The sequence below is a fragment of the Canis lupus genome, chromosome 5 (assembly GCF_011100685.1).
Source record: "Canis lupus familiaris isolate Mischka breed German Shepherd chromosome 5, alternate assembly UU_Cfam_GSD_1.0, whole genome shotgun sequence".
In the NCBI taxonomy this organism is placed as follows: Eukaryota; Metazoa; Chordata; class Mammalia; order Carnivora; family Canidae; genus Canis; species Canis lupus.
The window spans coordinates 55,481,900-55,503,996 of record NC_049226.1 but is presented as its reverse complement, the minus strand read 5'-3'; the positions used below and the strand labels follow the sequence as shown (position 1 = coordinate 55,503,996).

The following is a 22,097-nucleotide window of genomic DNA, read 5'->3' as shown; positions in this document are numbered from 1 at the left end:
TGCCGGGTCCCGCGCACGCGCATCTCCCCAGCCCAGCCTTGCCCCCCCGCCCCCCCGCCCCTTGCCAGCCCCGCGGTCCCACGGCGCCAGGTCGACCCCAGCCCCCTCCCTCCTCCCGAGCTCTCTCGGTCCCACCCTCCCTAGCTTTGTGCCGGCGGCGCCGAGCCGCTTCCCCGTCAGCCGCGCCGCGGGAGGAGGGAGCCGCCACCGCGAAGCGGCCGCTCGCAGCCCCGGGCAGGGGCACAGGTAGGTGGCGGCCGCGGGCTGGGCCGCTCACGCAGCCCCGGGCAGCGAGTGGGGGCGGGGGCGGGGTGCGAGGGAGGGGCGGGGTGGGGGAGGGGTGGGCCGGGAGGGACGGGGTTGGGGTGTGGCTTGGGTGAGAGAGGTGAGGAGGAGGATGTAGGGTGGGGTCGGGGTGCCGCGGAGGGTAGTTGGGGGCAAGGTGGGAGCAGGGTTAGTTTGGGCGGGCTCGGGGAGGGGCATGCGTGGGAATTGAGGGAGGGAGGGAGGGAGGGAGAATTGCAGTACTGGCGAAGAGGAAAACCGAGGGGGATCTGAGAAGTGTAGGAAGGGAAGGATCCAGGCTTAGAATGGAAGGGGTGGGGTCTTGGGAGTGGAGAAGAAAAGTTGGGGCTGTGGGTTTTGAAGTTGGGCATAAGGAGGCGTGAAGGAAGGGGATTTTGAAGGTTATAGACAGAAGACAAGAGGAGAGAGAGATTGGAGTCCTAGGAGAGGGAATCCCAGAGACTAGGAAGAAGGGAAGAAGAATACTTGGTGAAGGACAGAGGAAGAGTGCCTGGGGGTGGAATCCATGGGGATGGAACAGTGTGGGGCAGGAAGGAGAAGCAGGTGGAGGTGAGATTGGGTGTTTGGGACCAGGAACCTCGTTTCAGAAGTGCCTTGGAAGGATTGGAAGGGCCTGGGGTGTGAGAGGCCAGGACGGGGATGTTAAGAGTGGGAGAAGGCGGGGGGGGGGGGGGGGGGGGGGGGGGGGGGGGGAGGGGGGGGGGCTGTCAGGATTTGGGATTTTATGTGGAAAAGTCTAGAGTTGGCGGGTAGAAGAACTGTTAAGAGTGTCAGGATGTAGGAGAGATTGGCATGCTCCTGGAAGGAAGTAGGGAGCTAAGTCAGGTGTGGCTCTCTGGAGCTTTGGGGGAGGAAAGGGTGTGGGTGAAAAGGCAGGTAGGAAAGTGCACACGCTGTAAGGTAAAAATAATGAGAGGAGTGGAGAATTGAATAATGATGGTGGCACAGAACAATTAAGGTAAGATCGTTAGTTAGTTATAGGTGGTTTGGAACTAATTTCCGTTCAAGTTTTTGTGTAGAAATTTTCTCAAGAATGCTGCATTTTCAAATAAACCAAGGGTGTCTGAAGCCTGGGATGAAGGCCATGGCTTGACAGATGTTTTCCTGGTGTGTGGATGTGGGTAATTTCTGCCCTGGCAGAGGGAAGAAGGGAGGCCTCAATGTAGCTCTGTCCTGGCTCTGTTCCCACCAACTCTTTCCTCAGATGTCCACTGGTTTTTATCTCCTCCCTGCCCCCACCCCTACCCCCAGCTTAAGCCAGTGAATACCAGAGGATCAAACAGGTGGGTGAGATTAATTTTTAACATCTTTTTTTAATCCCTAAGGCTGATGTCATATTTTTATTCTTGAGAGACAGCATCATGCAGTGGAAAGAGCTAGAGCTTTGGAGTAATACAGCCTTGAGATTGAATTCTGGCTCTGCCACTTACTAGCTCTGTTCCTTAAGTAAGTTACTTTACTTCTCTGAGCCTTTTTACCGGTTAAATGGCAATCTTGACCTCAAGGGATTGTTGAGGGTTACGTGAGATCACTTAATTGAGTGCTTAGCACAGTACCTGACAACTGGTATCTGCTTAATACATGGTAGTTATCGCACCCAGTATCATGATCATCGTCACCATTATTACTATGATTTACTCTTTGGGAATTGTTACTTTACCTACTAAAGTTAGGTGCTTTTTTTTCCCCCCCTTCAAATTAGAGAGCCATAGACCCAGCTCACAGTTTTAATCCTGTGGCCTCTGTCTCTGATTCCTTCCCTCCAGTCCACTTAATTGGTATGGTCCTGCTTCTTGCTTGGCAAACTGGCTTCAAGATCTAAAAAGTTGTCATGTTTAATTATCAATTATTTTATTTTGCCTCTTATTCAAAGAGGCGATAGAGAACTGAGTTTGTAATGTAGTAAGTAAGGTTATGTTTTATTCATAAGATGAAATGATACGCTTTGTGGTAACTTTGGCTCCTTTGTGGTGACTGAATACTAACTAGAACATGCACTATGTAATATTTTTCTGTGCAGTTGTACGGTTTAGAGAACTGCCTCTCTGGAGACAGGCTGGGAGACCATCAGAATGCCCAGTACTCTGTTGATCCAATATAAAATATAGTTAATGCAAATCTAAGCTGGACTTTCTTGCAGATACTAATTTTAATTTTCCAGTTTGCATGGGATTTTTGCCATGGTGTAGAACAGGCCTCGTTGCTTGAGAGCCCATTTATAACCGACCACCATGTACAGCCAGGCATAAGCAAAGCTAAGTATGGAAGCTTTATGTGGAATTCTCTTGCCTTTATGGTTCTTAACCTTGAAAGGCTTAAACATTAAGCTTATTCTTAGCTCTTTTTATAGTACCTCACAAACTTTCCGGAAGCTTCTTATTGAGAGGATGCAAGATGCACAAATTTAATAGAAATCAAAGGTTACCAGGATTTCTTGAACCAAGGTTAGTTCCTCAAGTACCTTCATTGAAGAGCAGAGGAGCCTTGGGCCTTCTGGACAGATAATGTGGTTTTTTACTCTTCAGGAAATACTGGATTCTTTTTTTCATAATTTAGAAAGACAACTAGCATTTGAGTAATTTAGGAGTAAAAAATAGCCAGTACTGCCTTTTTTGAAAGCGATCCATGCAAAGAGAAGCTGCCAGGATTTAGGGGCAGCCTGGGTTAGTGTCCATATTCTGGTCCCAAGACGCTTGTGCCCTCTGCTGGATGGAACCGGACCTTTCTGATTTTCACCTGAAGTGATCATTTATCCATTTGTCCATTTGACTCTATAAAGTTTGTGGAACACACTGTTGGGAGTGGGGGTCAGGAGAAATACAGACCCTGTTTCGTTGTCAGGGAGCTTACAGTGTGCTGATACGTTATAATATGTTCTCTTCATAGAATTTGCCTTTCTATTATTATAGTCAAGTCATTCCTTTTTTAGGGCCATAAGGGTGACTAATTTCTGATCCACAGGTAGAATAGGGCTCTGAATGTCCAAATCCAGAGATAAAGACAGAGAATCTGCTTTATCTCCTCATCAAGATTAACATCTGTGAGGTTGAAGGGGCCAGATACTTACCTCTGCTGAAAGAACAGCTTAGAATAAGTGAGGCATCTCCTTAGCAGCAGTCACTGAATACTGGCAAGAGTATGGGTTATTAGAGCTGGCACCGTGACAGGAATTTTTTTGTCTGGGTTTTAGGGTTTTTTCCCTCCCCTGGTAGTACCAGTAGCAATATTCTCCCATCATTTGCTTTGCTTCTACCACCTGCAGAAGGGTCTGGCAAGTGGGGGAGGAGTCTGCAGCTGTTGCCTAGAAGAGGAGCTGGCTCCTAGCAACAGTATCAGCAGGCCCTGCAGTTCAGAGCACTGAGTCTGTCCCTTTGAGGTCTCACCCTTCTTCTTATTCAGTTCAGCATGTATTTGTTGAGGGCTTACTCAAGACTAGGCACTGTGTTGGGCCTGAGAAAAAGATGAAAAACATAAATGCCATGCCTTCAAAGATCACAGCTCTGGGAACGTTAGCAAGTGAACATAGGACACGGTGCTAAGTGCTATATATAGAAGAGACACTGGTGCTCTGGGAAAACCAGACAGGCATGCACTGGTGCAGGGGTTAGTGAAGACTTCCCAGGAGAGGGATCGTGGTTGAGCTGAGTTTTAATGATGAATAAGGATGAGCTAGAAAGCAGAAAAGGATGGTCCAACCAAAGGGAGCAGCAGAATGGGCAAAGACCAGTGGGACAAGAGAGCACAGCCAGCTTACTTGGGTAGTATGGCATGGCTGAAGAGTAGGGCATAAGAAGCCGAGCAGGAAAGGGTGAGGTTGTCAGGCTAGTCAGGGCCCTTCTTTCTGATGTGCTTTTACACACATAATTATCCTCAGGAGAAACGTGGATTGTACTGCTGTCCACAAACAGGATCACTATTTGATCTCCAGAGACTCAGCATTTTTGATCACTGACTTGATTGTTTGCTGACACTTTTACGTGGCATCAAAACTACATCCCAGCCCTGCATTGATGCAGAAGAAGCTGAGTTAGTTCACTCTGAAAGTCAGTCTTTTAAAGATAATGGCAGCTATTTGACATATATAGAATTTTAACTCTCAGTTCTCTTTAGATCATTGTGTTGTTGCAGAAATGATAATCAGCGGCTTTCATTTAACATAGCAATCTCAGTTTCTCAGGAAAACAAATGTTTATTCCAACTAATGCCTGAGCACAAAATGTCAACCATTGCATAAATGCCTACTGTGTTTGGTGTCTTGCCTCACCTCAAAAGTGTCCTAATAGAGCCCTAAGAGATAAGATGTTTCCAAGAGGTAGAATAGCTTTTTTTTTCCCCCCAGCTCTTGTAATGGAGGTCTTTGTAGATCCAAAAAAGCCTATTGCTGGTGGTCTGTGTAAGGTTTGGCAAATTAGTAGACTTTAGTCTAACAAATATCCACCCAGGGACTGTTAAATCCCAGAGCACTATGTTATATCTCAGAGCATCCCAGAGTCTGGATGAATTAAACCTGGTCCCTCTCCTCAAGGAGCTCAAACCAGTAGAACACAGGCCCAGAAATAAATCAGTAGCAGAACACTGAATCAACAAAGTATGTGGAAGGTGCCAACGTAGCAAGGAAGTTATGTTTCTGGTCTTTGTTCTGTGTGTAAATACATTTTTTAAAACAGAAATAGTGAATTTCATGTATACTGTTTGTACATTTGTAACTTTCAAATCAATAAAAATTTTATGATTTTAATGGCTGCATAACATTCCATGGTATGGATGTATCATAATTTATTTAATAATATCCCTGCTGTTGGACATTTAGGTTGTTTCCATTTGTTTTGTGATTAATCAGCTATGCTGCCGTGACTTTCTTTGTTCTTGTAGATGACTCTCTGTGCTTCTGTAACTTCCCCAGGGTGAATTGTAGAAATGAGATTCGAGCTAGCTTTTGGAAGATAAGTAGGAGTGCACCAGATATAAAGAAAAGGGGGAAAGTAGGAGACAGCATTCCAGATAGAGGCAGCCTGCAGTGCCAGGTTCATAGGCAGCTGGGAAGCTTTGTTTCCCCACATCAACCAAAGGGCCTTCCTGGTAGGCTCGTAAAACTCTGGGCACAGCAAGATGAAGTTGCATGTTATAAATGGCATTTTAATTGGATTTGCTTCCTTTGTGCTTTGCTTTTACAGCTGGAAGCAAGGCAATGTCTTACTACCTCAACTCCGAAAACCACCTGGACCCAGGACCCATCTACGTACGAGAAAATGGTCAGCTGCACATGGTCAATCTGGCCTTGGATGGTGTCAGGAGTAGCCTGCAGAAGCCAAGGCCTTTCAGACTGTTTCCCAAAGGCTTCTCTGTGGAGCTTTGCATGAACAGGGAAGATGATACTGCGCAGAAAGAGAAGACTGATCATTTCATCTTCACATATACCCGGGAGGGGAATCTTCGGTACTCTGCTAAGTCTCTCTTCAGCCTCGTCCTGGGCTTTATCTCTGACAACGTTGATCACATTGATTCCCTTATTGGCTTTCCTGAGCAGATTGCTGAAAAGCTCTTTTCTGCAGCGGAAGCCAGACAGAAATTCACAGAGCCAGGTGCAGGGCTGAGGGCTTTACAGAAATTCACAGAAGCCTACGGAAGTCTGGTACTTTGCTCCCTGTGTTTGCGAAACAGGTGGGTGTTCTGATTAGAGTATTGAGTATTGTGTTGGATATGTTCAGTCTGTCTAGTTCTGGGGCTTTGTGGGCTTGGGGGCATTCTCCCATCAAATAGCACTACAGTTTAAAACTTCTAAATAAAAAGTGGCCGGCCATTTTGAGAAAAATCACTGTCTTTCTCCCTACCCACTGCCCCCACCAGAAAACACAGCTTTATTTTGAAACCGCTTCACCACTGCTTGATTGTCACCACTCCTCCATTCAGTAAAAAAAAATACTTGTAGTCTAGTATGAGAAAAGACAAGATACAATCTGCCAAATATCTCTTGGTGTGCTCTTGAGGATGTGAAGATTAGTAACCAGAGTTCTGGGCCGATTCCAGTTTTCAGAACTCTAGATATTGGGCATTGGATAAAAAAGTAACTTTTTTAAAAGGTGATTAAAATTTCAAGTATCCCGAAATATGGAAATTTTCAAATATGGTCTGTTCACTTTAAAAATAGAAACTGGCAGCTATTTTACCAGCAGAAGATGGGTTTATTGAAGAATAAAAGAGCACTGCAATCTGAGACAATCAAACTATTGGAAAACCACAGGCAAGCCTGGGGGAACAAAGGAGAGGCATACTTTTTTCAGGAGAAAAGAGAAGTTGGGAAGGTTGTTCCAAACTTAAAGTACATTGGAATAAACTAGGAGTTCAGAATGGGGTGGCTTTTCTTTGGTGAAGCTCTTGTCAGAGGGGAGGAGGAAAGCAGCATTTCTTCCTTTGGCTGGGAGTCGTAGAGTAAGACTCACACATGAAAGGTCAAGTCCACGTAAGGTCAAGTCAGGCTTTTCGCTTCGGGTCCTCTGTTGACTCTGAGTGATAGGGAGTGAGAGCTCCCCTTGCTGAAAACCTGACCACTCTCATTTTAGTGAGGTTTCCCATGACTCATTTTGTTGGGTCCCAACACCAAACTCTGTTTTCTAACAGAACAAATGTTTTCTATTGTGACTTGCCTTTGCTTTTATTGATTTATTTAAAGTTTTTAGAGGCACCTGTGTGGTTTAGTTGGTTGAGTATCCTGGACTCTTGTTCTCAGCTCAGGCTCAGGTCTTGATCTCGGGGTCATGAATTGAAGCCATACTTTGTGCTCCACTTAAAAAATAAAACAGATAAAATTTTATTTTACCATTACCTAAAATTATTTTTAAAGCATCTACTAATTTTTTAAAAAAAACCTTTAGGGGTGCCTTGGATAGCTCAGTAGATTAAACACTCAACTCTTGATCTCAGCTCAGGTATTAATCTCAGGGTTGTGAGTTCAAGCCCTGTGTTGGACTCTGTGCTGGGCATGGAGCCCACATAAAAAAACAAACAAAAACTAAAAAATGTGCCTGGAAAATAATTCAAACACAGAAAGGTATACAGTGAAACATGGCCTCCCTCCCATTTTATCTCCTATTTCTCCAGAGGCAGCTACTGTTCACAGTTTCTTTTATGTCATTCCAGTGACATCTTGTACAGGTACATGCATCTATAGCTCTCCCCTTTGTTATACAAGTGGCAGCACACTCCTTACACCATTATGCATCTTGCTTGCTTTATATATTTTGGAAATCATTTACTATCAATACCTGTAGATTTTAAAAGTAACTGTGTAGTGTGCCATTACATGAACTTTTTTGTGATTAGAAAATGTGAAAAGTTAGCTTTCTATTAAATGCACCATCAATATGACCATTAAAACAAGGCTAAAGTAGAGCATGTAAGAGGAGAAAGTCATGTCAGAAAGCATAAGGTAAATTCATATGCCTTAAGAAACAAAAAAAGGAGGGGTGCCTGGGTGGCTTGGTTGGTTAAATGTCTGACTTCAGCTCAGGTCATGATCTTGGGGTCCTGGGATAGAGCTTTGTGTCGGTCTCTGTGCTCAGTAGGGAGCCGGCTTCTCCCACTCTCTCTCTGTCGTTCCCTCTAGCTCATGCTTTCTCTTCCTCTCTCTCCAAAAAAAAAAAAAAAAAAAAACTTTAAAAAACAAAAAAGAAGAATTCTTTATTTAATTGGCTCATAGAATTAATGGCATCACTCTGGTTCAAATATTGTACTTTAAAAAGACAAGGCATAAACATACATGTAGACGGGAGCAGAACTGTGGACTTAGGAACTGAGCAAGCACCTTCTAAAAACTCTGTCTCCATGCTATGGTTAGTTACAGCTGAGCCTGGGGCTGTTACCAGTAGAAAAAAGAATTACCTTACCTAAATGAAAAATCCAAGCAATATTTCACTGTAGCACATTATTTAAAATATATTTTACCCCTTCATGTTTTGTTTCAAGTTATTTATGTTCATTGTAGAAAAATTGAAACATGAAAAGTAGAATTATGATAGATGCCTTGTTTTAAAATTATTTTATAAAGGCAGTACAATTTGGGAAATATATAAAGCTGTAATTTTAAGAAATTCATAATCCCACTATTCATGATAATCATTTTCAAATATATTTATGCATTTAGGAATATACTATCTATAATCTGTATTCTGTTTTCTCCCCATCTATCGTTCTAGCTTAAGTATTTTTCATGATAGTGACAATGCTTTTTATCCATTTGTGACATCTATATACTGCCATTGGTCAGTTTGGATGAGAATAGCCCTTTCGTTCATGTTTGGTGAGCACATAAATTAGCATTTCTGGAAAGCAGCTTAGCAACATGTATCAAGAGCCTTAAAAATATCCATTCCGTTTGACTCATTAATTCCATTTATTGGGAATCTATCATAATTTTTAATGTAATAACTCAGACATGAGAACAAATACTTTTATATAAGGTGTTCATTATGATACTATTTGTAATAGTGAAAACCTGAAAGCTGAATATCCAACAACTGGAAATAAGTCAATTATGGCACATTCATATGGTGAAATATTATATAGCTATTAATGTTCAAAGATTACTTAAAATGATGTGAAATGTTCTTATATGATACATTTAAAAGGATAAAATTGCATATACTATATGATCCAATTTTTTTAAAAAAAGGAATTTTTATATGCATTGCATATGTAGAAAAAGTCTTTCAAAATGTAGATTGTGGGATTGCAAGTCGTTTAAATTTTCTTTATAATTTTTCACATTTTCTTGATTTTTTTTCTACAGGGGATATATGTTATTTTTATGATCATGAATATAAATATAAGAAACGTTTTTAATGTAGTCTTTATTGCAAGAATCCTAAACTTTGCTGTCTTGTTCAGATACAAGATTAAGATTTTCAATTGTGGGGCTATCTGACTGGTTCAGTTGGAAGAACATGCCACTCTTGATCTCAGGGTCATGAGTTCTAGCCCCACATTAGGTGTAGAGATTACTTAAAAATCTTTTTTTAAAAATGATTTTCAATTGCGATCCCAAACTTCCCTTCTCCTTTTGAATCCCCAGAGAAAAATAGGAAGAGGACAAGAGATTTGGGTTTGCATTTACAATCCAGGGCTGATGCTATAGCAACACAAAGGGTTCAGATCAAAGAGAAGGAGATTGAAGAAATTATTAAAAATAAGTAATTGGGGAGGTTCAGGCACTCACTGTCTTAGGGTGGGTCACAAAGCTGCTTGTTAGATGGAGAGCCAGTGTCTTTGCAACTGGGTTCCAACTTATAAAAACTATTTCCTTCCTGTGTTGAAAGCCCAGTGGTTTTTATTCCAAGTGGTTACAGGAGGCAAACATGTTTTCCTTAAAATATCACCCTGTGTAATGAAGTGATTATAATAACTACCATGAAATGAGATGAGATTCTATTAGATGCCATGTGCTTTTGGAATATTGTGTCTAGTATTCTTATCCTTAAAAGAAGTAATCAGTTGCCGCATTTTCAGTGGGAGAAATTGAGGATCAGAGAAGTTAAGTAACTTTTCACAGTCACACAAGTAATTAGGATTGTTACAATCCAAACTCAATTGTATCTGACACTAAAATATGTCCATGTACTTTCTCTTGCTTCTCCATTACACGATTCTAAACTCATTAATTGGAAGACGGGTGTTGAGCAAGACCCTAGAGCTTTGATCAGGTCCTAGATAAGCATCTAGTAGTGTCTGTCTGTTGCTTTGCATGTTGGTTTCTCAGCCTTGATTTTTGTTCTGTTAATCACATTATACATTGTTATGTCCTTCGCGGATAACCCTTGTTTCAGAATTACTAAAAATCTTTTGGTTAATTGATCAAAGGATGTGTGTTTTCCTTTCTCTGATTGCCAGTAATCCCCCAAATCCCCATTAACCCACTTCCAACTCTGATTGGAAGATAGAAAACAGCAGCTTTATTTACAGTGCAATTAAAATACGTCTGTGTAAATAAGACTCAGTTGTGTATCCAGCTGAGCTCTGTCACCAGGCTGCTTAGAGAGGGTATCAATGCCCCAGGCCATCTGTACCTAGCAGTTAGGCCAGTGACCAGCTTTCAGTACATCTTATTTTGATTGGAAATAGGAAGAAAAGAGATCTAACTTCCCTCTTGCCTTCACGTTATCCTATCTTCTTTGTCTTTGGTAATTATGATCCTATTGACAGAAAAGAGAAGTGAACACTTTTAAGTGTAACTCCACTGATTCTAGCATACCATTTTGCTGTGGAAACTTCTAGATATCCATGAGGAAAGTGGATGAAAAAGTCATTGTCTTGCCACAAGTCAGTTTTCCTGTTTTCTTAGGATCTTCTCTTCCCTATTTCCTGTCACTCCTAATCCTTTTTCATTTTTTTCTCACTGATATCATCTGAAATAGATGAACAACTGGAAAGCAGGGTGGAGGCCCCAGCCTGGGCTGTGGAATGCCCTTTTCTTTTCCTCTCCAGAGGCCTCCCTGATGCTTCCTGATAGCAGTTTGGCAAGGTGCTCCATTGTAATTAAATTGTGCTCATAGGTTTGTCTTAACCATCTAGAGGAGACTAAGTCTTTGTAGTTTGTCATACTGCACGAACTTTCAGAGTGAAGTTAACAGGCGCAGTGGAGTGGGCAGCCACTGAAACATGTTTGAATAGAAAAGATAAAATGTGATCTGCCAAACATCTCTTGGTATATTCTTAGGGATGTGCAGAGATTAGAACTCAGAGTTCCAGGCCGTGTTCCAGTTTTCAAGCTAGTAGATACTTGAGCATAAGATAAAAGGCAACTTTAAAAGAATGAATGATTAATTTTTTGAGTGTCCTAAAGTTTGGAAATTCTCCCATCAGGTCCCAACACCAAGGTCTGTCTGCTTTTTTTTGTTGTTGTTTTGTTTTGTTTTCTGTGTTTTTTTTTTTCAAGGTCTGTTTTCTGACAAAGATGTTTTCTCTTGTGTCTTGCCTTTGCTCATATATTTTTATTCTTAATTTTTTTTGTATATTTTTATTTAAAAGTTTTTATTCCACTGTCATGTAAAAAGACTCAAAGTATTCACTAGTTAAAAAATTCACCCTGGCTCACATAGTAGTTGGTGAAGTCTGCTTATTACATAGTTCCTTGTACTGATGGAATGTTGACTAAATCATGAAGCCACAAATGGTAATGTTTTAAAAGAAGGAAAAGAAAAGCTATTGATTGCTCTCCATGCCCCACAGATACCTGGTGATTTCAGAAAAACTTGAGGAGATTAAGTCTTTCCGGGAGCTGACCTGCCTGGATCTTTCCTGTTGCAAGCTTGGAGATGAGCATGAACTTCTAGAACATCTCACCAATGAGGCCCTGTCTAGGTATTGACCTGCCACCACTTGTAGATGGAATTTTTTTTTTTTTAAAGATGACCCAGTGGGATCATCTTGAAGAATGCTAATCACTTTCCAGTCCTGTGTTTATTTGCTAATTTTTTTTCTTTTCTAAAACATTTTAAATCTCCTTTACTAGGCACAAGCAATATAGATTAAACAGTTCTTAGGAAACCAAGTCTGTTGGTTCATTTTCTAAAATAACCTTTATTTCAACATGCAATATACGAAACAGCCTGGGGTGAAAATGATTTTGCCCTTAGTTTTCCAGTCCTAGTTTATTCTAACAAAAGTCATCCTTTTGTATTTTAACTATCAATGAACTATAAATTATTTAAAAAGTAAACTATTGAAGACCGCCTCATTCTTTGCAAGAATCATAATTTAAAGAAATCACCCAGTTTATACCATTTGCAAATAGTCCAGCTGATCTCCAGTTGCTCAGTCTGGCCAGCAGAGAGGAGGCCAGATGGATTCCTTTGTGGTTTCATAAACAGCCAGAAGCATAACAGTATGACAAACTCAAGTCTAACCAGCTTCCTAGGGCCTGCTTTAGACAGTGACACCTACACACTACCCCATACAAAGGTATTTTTGTGTGAGGTTTAGTAAAGGTTCAGATGTCTTGTGTGTGGGACAGTGGAGCAAATTAATACCCTAAAATTTCAGGTTAGCTGGATGGATTGGGTGATGGGTGTACCTAAAAACCAGTCTGAAAATCTAGATTTATAAAGCTAGGTTAAAATTAGAGGATTGTTTGCTTTGCAAAAAGAATTCTCCTAGGAGTTCTTTAGTAGACTTTCCTGACCTATTTAGAGTGTTTTTGGTTTTCAAATAGGATTTTTCATGAATGTAGCTTCTGTGTTAAACAAGATATATTTATCCCCTTAATGAAGTCTCTGTTTACCTCATTTGACCATATAGCCTTAGTGCCCTCTGCCATCGGAGATTAGTACTACATGACACTTCCATCCCTAACTTAACCCTCAACTAGTAAATAGCACCAAAAGGTTTATAATTCCATTAAATGCATTGGGTATGAGATAACAGGATGTATTTATAGATGAAATTTATGAAAGCATGTTCTTGTGCATAGACTTTCTCAAAATCTGATTTATCTATGGACTTTGTTTCCCTAGCGTAACTCAGCTCCACCTGAAGGATAATTGTTTATCTGATGCTGGGGTACGGAAAATGACAGCACCAGTTCGAGTGATGAAAAGAGGCCTTGAAAATCTAACATTATTAGACTTATCTTGTAAGTTTTATTAGAAATATAGTTCTTAATGTTGGAAGAATGGTTTTAGAAATCACCTAGTTCTTCCCCCATCATTTTAGAGGTGATAAGATTAAAGGTGGTAACTTTCCTAGATGCCACAGCAAGTTAGTGGCAGAGCAAGAATAAAGCCAGAGGGTCTTGACTCCTGGCCAGGTACCTTTCCTGGTTTGCTGCCCCCTCTTTAGGGTAGGAAAAGCCTTTCCAGATTCATCTGGACCACTCTGTGCAGACAGGGCAGCCTTTCATCCTTCTCATGGCATATATAAAAGACATATGGCTCACCTTTACTTACCTTGAGTTGCTGATACATAGTGTCTGTCAGCTAGGTCTTTTAATCAATACTTGCTTGATGAAAATCTTGATGAATTCACAGTTGTGATAACTTACTCAGGATTAACCAGATGTGACTTTAGTGGTAAAAAGTTGATAGAGATCATTTACAATTTAACTGAGTGTCCATTCAATATATGGCAGGATGGTATGGTGTCAAAAGAATGAAAGGAACAGGGGTTTAAGGTCAAAGGACACTCCTTGTTCTACATTTTTTAATAGCTGTGTACCCTGAGTAAGTTATTTAGCCTCTCTGAGCCTCGACTTCTGTAAAACGAAGACCGTAGTGAATGTCCAACCTCCCTCCCAGAAAAGTGTATTTATTCAGCAAATATTTTTTGAGCATCTGGAATGTGCTGGGTATTGTACTCATGGCTTTGAGGACTCAGTGCTAAATGTAATACTCTGATTTGAAAAGGTAATATGTAAGAAAGATTTCTGAAGACAGTGCAAATTAGTAAGAGTAGTAACAGTCTCTGTGTCTAAAAACCTTTGAAAGTCTTTTAAAAATCTTTTTACTTTGGAGGTGAAATAGCCACACACAAAGTACGATAAACCATAAACATGTTTATGGATGCTGTTTTTATAGGGCTCCAGATTAAACCCTTTGGGTTAACTTCCTGGTTCATTTATTTTTCTGCTAATCCCCACCTCCTAGAAAGTTAGAGCTATAAAGGATCTTAAGGGTCATTTGGTGTGGCTGTTCCCATATTACAGACAGGATGAAGATAAGTAAGATCTTTGTATCGTTTTCTCTGAAAAGTTTGCTCACTCGGTACTTTATATTTTATCATTGTTTGGCCTTTTTCTGAGCTTATTGTTGGACTTTAGCAGTAGCTCTACTGTATACTGTTATATAGCCTATGTTTTTGACATCTAGGTAACCCTGAGATCACAGATGCGGGAATTGGATACCTCTTCTCTTTTAGAAAACTAAACTGCTTAGATATTTCTGGGACAGGGCTCAAGGTAAGACATTTGCTTGTTTCCCAGACTTATAATTAGATATTTTTTGCTCCTGCTAATTGGTATTTAGAAAAGACTGGTGTTTGTGATGGTATTTATTTCCCACTGAAAGCAAGCAAGAATTGACCAGGTGTGTGCTTTCTTGTTCTTTCCCTCGTAGGACATCAAAGCCGTCAAACACAAGCTCCAGACCCACATAGGCCTTGTCCACTCCAAAGTGCCTTTAAAGGAATTTGATCACAGTAACTGTAAGACAGAGGGCTGGGCTGACCAGGTACTGCAGATTTTTCTCTCTCACAGTGTATATAGCTTTTCATTTTAAGTCCAAGTGCCTTAATCAACACCTTGAACAAACATTAATTTTCTAGGTAGTCTGGCTAAATTATCATCTTCACATCAGATCAGAGACAGTAATGGCCTATACCTGACCCAACTACTTAAGGCAAAGTGTTAGATGTCAGTCCTTAGAGATCATGCTCTGGTCACTATATTGTGGCTCATCCATATTTGCCCTAGGAGAAAATGCCGTCGAGAAAATGCCATCTTGAAAACGACTCAGAAAATAAGTGAATTCTGGCCTGCTATGCAAAAAAGCAGTATGTCCAGCTGCAAGAGGACACATTCTCTTAGCAGCATTAGATGCTGAAAAAAAAAAGTCACACCGATAAGGGTTCAAATCTCACTCTTTCCCTTAGTGTGGGCAAATTTCTTACCTTGTAGAGCTTTGGTGAGGAAATGTCCTTTTTTGTCCTCTCACTGAGTGAACCCTCCCATTTTCAGCTTCTTGGCTGACTTTCCTTTGCTTTGGTCTTATCTTCTTGGTGGTCTTCCTCAACTTAGTATAGACCTAAGTAGGAAATTAGAAGGTAAGCAGGTAGTAGGGCACCAGTAAATTGCAGTTTGCCTATGGCTGGTGCCCTTCTTCTTGAGATACTGTTTCTTGGTAGAGGCCTCGAGGACCCACCTGTTTTGTTCTGGATTCTTCCTTGGCTCCACTATAATGCATGATGGTGGACCTATCCAAGTGCCTAATTGTATCATCTTCCTGTAAGTAATCAAGAAGGGGTGAGTCAGTATTTCAGGAGCACTTTTGTGTTTGTACATAAGATACATGCTGAAATCGTTATAACAGTTTGTAGCTGTGGGATGAATCTTAAACATATATCCAGTGGACTTGGGGCAGGTGTGGGATGATCATGCAAAGGCTTGATGAAGTTTGGTAGCAGGGGATGAGGGGATGAGCGTAGGCTGTGGAGTCAAGGAGACATGGGTTTGGGATCCTGGCTGCACAACACAATAGCTTTATGACTTAAGACAACTTTGAGTTGCAATTTCTTCATCCATATAAAGAAACCAGGATTTCTTACAGAGCTTGGTAAGGTTGAAGTAAAATACCTAGCAACCTGGCTTGAAAGCACAGATTATACCATAGAGATACTGTGGGTGTGGTTCCAGACTGCCCCAAAGAAGCAAGTATTGTGGGGTGCCTGGGTTGCTCAGACTCTTGATTTTGGCTCAGGTTATGATTTCAGGGTTGTGGGATTGAGCCCCGTATTGGGCTCCATGCTCAGCAGGGATTCTACTTGAGATTCTTTTCTCTCCCTCTGCCTCTCCCCACCACGCCCTCTCTCTCAAATAAATAAACCTTTTTAAAAGCACAAGTATTGCGATAAAGCAAATCAGATTATTTTTTTGGTTTCCCAGTACATATAGAATTTATACTGTAGTCTGTTAAGTGTGTAATAGCATTATGTCTAAAAAATAATGTACTCAATGTTAATTTGAAATATTTTATTGTTAAAAAAATATTAGCCATCTGGGGATCCCTGGGTGACTCAGCGACTTAGCACTTTCCTTTGGCCCAGGGCGTGATCCTGGAGTCCTGGGATTGAGTCCCACATCAGGCTCCCTGCATGGAGCCTGCTTCTCCCTCTGCCTGTGTCTCTGGCTCGTGCCCTCTCTCTCTCTCTCCCTCTCCCCCCTCCCCCTCTCTCCCCCCTCTCTCCGTGTCTCTCATGAATAGATAAATAAAATCTTAAAAAAAAAAAAGTTAGTCATCACTTGAGCTTTCAGCAAATTTATGAAAAAATTTGGAATGTCACAAGCATTATCAAAATGTGACACCGAGACATGCAGTGAGCAAATGCTATTAGAAAAATGGTGCCAATAGACTCGTCTTTATGCAGGGTTGCCACAGACCTTCCATTCATAAAAAACATGGTATCTGCTAAACATAATAAAGCAAAGCTCAGAGGCATGATGGGGCTCCTTCACACATGGAGCTTCGTCCCATGCATGTGAGTGGGCCCCGGGGCACAACCATAGCATTTGGGCCATCTCTTGCTGACCCCCTATTGAAATGTCTTGGGGCTCACTCTAGGCTCCTGCTGTGCTCTTTGCAGGTGACACAGACCAATGAGGCCAGATAACACGAGTCCCCTTACTTTCCTCCCTGTCTCACAATATCTCCCTTTTCTTCATATTCTGCTTCCCTCCTGTCCCAGGGGTCAAGTGTGCCATTTCATTCCAGGGTTGAGCATTTGAATATTTTTCAGTCCCAGTCCCTGAGTTCCTCAGCTTTCGCTGGGATATTCCACTTATAATGATTTCCCTCTCCTCCCCACCCTTTGGTGTTCAGTCTCATGCTGTGTTGGCTGCTTTCTTTACATGCATAAATATACCTTACACTTTCTTGAACGTGGTCTTCACCCCCAGTGCAGCTGTGACATGGTTCCTGTGACCTTGTCCACCTCCTCGCTGCCCACTCAGTTCTTAATCCCTTGTGCTCTAGGTCTGGCCTTCCCTGCCTCGCAGCAGGCATTTTCTTGGACGTGGCATCTGACCCCGTTCTCCACCTTCCTGGCCTTTCGCCTTATTCCACTCTTACTTCTCCTGCCAGCTCTGGCTGATTCCTCACTGCCTCCTTTCACTGTCCTGGTGATCTCCAGTGTCCCTGCAGGGAAGATTGTACCTTCTCTGACACAGATCCATTCCTAAATACTGTCTGTAAATCGCTGCCAGGCACCCCAGGTTCAGCATGTCCAGAACCAAGCTCATTTTCTTCTTCCCTGTATCCAGGCAGGTCTTGCAATTGACATACATATTTCTGTTAGTGAAGTACTATTTCCATATTGCCCACTGAATCACCAGGTTTGGTTTATCCTGGTGTTCTCTTCAATCTGACCCATTCCCCATAACTAGAGAAGTTTTGTAGAAGGGATGACATCTAGTATTTCCTGGGGCTTTCTGTGTGCCAGACACAGCCACACCCCTCATTTAATCCTCACAGCAGCCTGAGGGTATTAGTATAGTATTATTAATATTAATTTACAGATGAAGAAATTGAGCCCCCCAAAATAAATCACTTGCCAAGGGTACCCTGGCTAGAGGTGGTGTTGCTAAGTCTGGAACTATATTCTTAACATTCTGTGTTGTCCTATCTCTGTGTCCTGAAGTGTTTTCCTTGACTTTATGATCATTTTATTGCATCCTATAATGAGAAATATTAAAAGTTCTTGTTACTTGCAGTATATGTAAAATAATCACTTTATGTATAGTTTATACTCAGCCAGATTTCCAAAAGAATTTTTAGTAGCTTATAATAAATATACATCTGTAACAGTTTTGAAAAATGGAAACTGATCATGAAATGTAAGAATATGGGAATGTGGGAATTTTATACACATACAAGTTTGAATTATATTTGGTATATTTTAAGGCATGAAAGTGAGTCTAATCTGTGAAAAATATTTTGACTAAGGTTTTACATTTTTTTATTTAAGGATATGCACTTTTTTCTAGCTTGCAATAGAGATGAAGATAGACAGGGAATCAGCTTTATAGATTTTTCCCGAGTCATGCAAATACGTATATCTAGCATGTTTGTATTCTGATCAACTCCTGCATTAAAACAGAAAATCTAGGCTTGACTTGGTTACTCTTTCACCTATCAACTGAAGATTACCACAGGATTTGTGTTTGTGGAAAGGGAGCTAGGGGGAACAGGAAAGCTTGAGATTAAAAGCTCGAGATTTTGTTCAGATTAAAATCTTTTCAAATACATTTTCAGATTGTTCTGCAGTGGGAGCGTGTGACTTCAGAAGCTGTGAAGCCACAAGAATCTGGGGAGCCTCGAACAGCAGCTCAGCACTTCTGTGAGAAATTCTTTTTTCTTTGGAATTTTTGCTGTTAGGTTATTTGCACCCGTAAAGCAGTTGGTACCCCGTAATGGGTATCAGCCCATTTTCACTCAGTGGGAAAAGTAATTATGATAGTATTGACTTACATAGATCATCAAGACTTGTATTCTCTTGACATACTACAGTGTAAGTTCACACTTAGCTTTGAGCACCACCACCAGGAAAATAGCTCATTAAATGTATGTATGTATGTATGTATGTATGTATATTCCCTCTTGTTCCAAAAAGGATTTGCCATGGCACAAAAGTAGAGAGAGTACAGAACATTAAAAAAGGAATTAAGACTAGCCAAAAGATAGAAGCATCCCAGGTGTCCATCAAAAAATGAGTGAATGGGGTGCCTGGCTGGCTCGGTCAGTGGAGTGTGCCACTCTTAATCTTGAGGTTGTGAGTGTGAGTCCCATGTTGGATGTAGAGATTAGATAGGAATAAAATATTCACAAAGAGGGGGTGATAAAAGGATAAACAACATATAGTATTTCAATACAATGGAATATTATTCAGCCTTAAGAAGGAAGAAAGTTTTGACATATATTATAACATGGATGAAATTTGAAGAAATTATGCTAAGTGAAATAAGCCAGTCAAAAAGAAACATGTTGAGGGATTCTTCTTATAGGAGCTTCCTAAAATAGTCAACTTTATAGAGAAAGACCGCCTGGGTGGCTCAGCGGTTTAGCGCTGCCTTCGGCCCAGGGCCTGATCCTGGAGACCCAGGATTGAGTCCCACGTTGGGCTCCCTGCATGGAGTCTGCCTCTCTCTCTCTCTCTCTCTCTCTCTCATGAATAAATAAAATCTTAAAAAAAGAAAAAAGAAAATAGAGTAGTGGGTATCAGAGCCTGGGGAGAGGAGAAGGGAGTTCCTGATGAACAGTTACAGTGTTTCCATTTTGCATCATGGAAAAGTTCTGGAGAGAGATGGTGGTGATGTTTGCCCAAGGATGTGGATGAACGCAGTACCTCAGGACTCTACACTTAAAAATGATGAAAGTGGTAAATTTATGTTATTTTACTATAATTTTTTTAAAGGAGTTAAGTGATAAAGTCAAAATGAAGGAAAAATAAAGGTAACAAAATTAGAATTCACGGCATACCACAACTGTAGAATAAAGTGGTATCATTTGCTAAGAGTTGTGCCCTAAAATTTGGCTCTTGTTTAGAAGCAAAGTCCTGATTTTGAATAATAAGAGGTAACCTTTTCTGAGCTTTTATTATGTGGTAAACATTGTGCTGAACACTTTATATGTTACCTTATTTATCTTCACATCATGCTTATGAATTTGGTTTTATATCCTTACGAAGATGAGAAAACAATCTCAGAGAAGTTACTTGCCCGAGTAACTGGATAAGTAGGCTTATCCAGGAAGTGGCAGATCTGGGATTTGAATCCAAATCTGTCAAGACTCCCATGTGGGTATGTTCCTTCAGCCTATGCTAGTGCACATGCCACTGTTACTTGCTAGGTTGTTCAGAAGAGAATAAACTTAATCCAAGCCTCTCTTTGTTTGGGCCTTTGTCGTTTTCCTTGGATCCTCTTTCTGGACTTGAGCAGGCGTTAACACACCAGTGTAATCAACTCATGGCCACTCCCTTCTGTCACTCTTACAGATGGCAAGCGGGCTCGAACAGAAGCCCCCGTGAAGTGTCCACTGGCAGACACCCACGTGAACTCTTCTGAGAAACTCCAGTTCTATAAAGAGAAAGCCCCAGACTGCCATGGACCATTGTTAAAGTGTGAAGTTGTCTCAAGCCAGGAGTCAAAGAAGAGCAAGAAGAGAGCTTTTGAAGAGCCAGAGAAGGAACAGAGCAATGCTTCGCAGTCTTCAAAGCAGAAATATGTATGTCTTGCTGTGGAAGACTGGGACTTGTTAAATTCCTACTGATTGGTAGATAGGAGTTGACCTCTTTCCCCCTGACTCTGATCTGATGTATGAGGAAAGGGGGCTGATGGTGTTTTCCTTTTTGTTTAACTTTACCTATGGCATTAGCATAGCAAGCGGATATTTCTACTTTTGTGGTGGGGGAGGGGAATGCTATGGAAGTATGTAATAATTTCTAATGTATATTTTCAATACATAGTAATTTTTTCAAATAAACGTTTTTGCTGTCCTTAAGTCCTGCTTGTGAAGTGTAGACTGAAACTTCAGGAAATAACACTTTAGTTTGGGATAGAAGGCCATTTGAAATAAGGCAGCTTAGCATGACTTAGTATAAGATGGCCCACCCAAGAAGGGGTGTGTGTGTGTGTGTGTGTGTCTTCCATTATTGAACACCTCCTGTGCACCACACTCTGTCCCCACAACAACAATGGAAGATAGGTATTAGCCCCACTTTAGAGTTAAGAACACTCCACCTCACCTGGGTGGCTCAGTTGGGTAAGCATCCAACTCTTCAGATCATGATCTCAAGGTTCTGGGATTGAGCCCTACATCAGGCTCTGCTCTCAAGAGGGAGTCTATTTGAGGATTCTCTCTCCCTCTCCCACTCCCTCTACTTGTGTTCTCTCTCTCTCTCTCTCTCAAATAAATAAATCTTAGAAAAAAGAAAAAGAAAACTCAGCCTCAATCTAAGTGAGTTGATTAAGGTCACAGAATTTATACTTTCTGTCCAACTCTAAAGCCGCCTCTTACATTGCCACCTTAAATAATAGCTACCGTTTATTAAAATCTCAATTAAGTCTATAGAGTAAACCACCAAGAATCTTCATGATAGTCCTGCAAAGCCAGGATTATCACCTCTGATTAGGAACCTGAGACCAATGACTTGCCTTAGAGCAGTGCTTAAGCTTTATCCTGCTTATAAATTACCTGGGGATCTTGTTAAAATGCAGATTCTGGTCAATAGATCTGGAATGGGGCCTAAGATTCAACATTTCTAACAAGTTTCCAGAAGATACTAGTGCTTCTAATTTGTGGACCGCACTTAGAATAGCAAGGCTCAGGACCTTCCCTGTCCCATACAGTAGCCCCTAGTGATATGTGGCCATTGGACACTTGAAATGGGACTAGTCCAAATTGAGATGTGCTGTAAAATATGCACTGGAGATCATATCAAGGTACAAAATATGAAAAAAATCTCCCATTCTCAAGTATTGATTACATGTTAAAATGGTAATTTGGGGGTTAAAATACTCATTTCACCTGTTTTTATGTGTCTAATGTGACTACTACAAAATTTACATGTCTTACACTTCTGATTCGCATTATATTTCTATTGGACAGTGCTGCTGTGGACCATATTGCAGCCTTACAGTGAGTTTAAAGCAAGACTTAACTGGTGAGTAAAAGGAAGGGAGTGAATACCTCAAGGATACAGGGGTCCGTCCCTCCGGCAGGTGAGCTGTTCCTCAGTTAAAAACAACCCAGCATACATGGCATGACAATGTCAGTGTGACCAGTTTGACACGTGGAAATGCTTTGCAGTTTAACCAGGATTTTAATACGGGCGGATCTTGGGTCTGATACATGTTTTACTTGCAATTCAGAGCTAGGCAAGCTGCTATGTAAAGGCCTGTTGCCCTGCATCATATCAAAAGTTCTGATTCTGAAATTTGTAAAATGAAAAAGATTAGATGCAGATTGCTTTTCTTTGTAGAAGTAGAGTTTTGAAATGTCATTTGGGTGGACAGTAACACACCTTGCCAAATTCCTAGT

At 41.1% G+C, this 22,097-nt stretch overlaps 1 protein-coding gene across 2 annotated transcripts; it reads left to right on the top strand.

The window, feature by feature from the left end:
* Positions 1-57: 57 nt before the first annotated feature.
* LRRC42 (leucine rich repeat containing 42) lies at positions 58-20,558 on the top strand. Of its 2 annotated transcripts, none has more exons than XM_038537476.1 (8): positions 58-246; positions 5,481-5,967; positions 11,527-11,658; positions 12,810-12,928; positions 14,160-14,248; positions 14,406-14,519; positions 18,315-18,399; positions 20,053-20,558. In XM_038537476.1, the coding sequence occupies exons 2-8, from the start codon at positions 5,495-5,497 to the stop codon at positions 20,325-20,327; spliced, it is 1,287 nt and encodes a 428-aa protein (XP_038393404.1). In that variant the 5' UTR covers positions 58-246; positions 5,481-5,494; the 3' UTR covers positions 20,328-20,558. The 2 variants fall into 2 exon arrangements, with proteins under 2 accessions (XP_038393404.1, XP_038393405.1); XM_038537477.1 differs by lacking the exon at positions 58-246 and adding an exon at positions 1,052-1,264.
* The last annotated feature ends 1,539 nt before the right edge of the window (positions 20,559-22,097 follow it).

Excerpts from the sequence above, each read along its gene's own strand:
- LRRC42 (XM_038537476.1), top strand. The coding sequence starts at position 5,495 with ATGTCTTACTACCTCAACTCCGAAAACCACCTGGACCCAGGACCCATC. Across the intron at positions 12,929-14,159 it reads AACATTATTAGACTTATCTT|GTAACCCTGAGATCACAGAT; the intron begins GTAAGTTTTATT and ends TTTGACATCTAG. Across the intron at positions 18,400-20,052 it reads AACAGCAGCTCAGCACTTCT|ATGGCAAGCGGGCTCGAACA; the intron begins GTGAGAAATTCT and ends TCACTCTTACAG.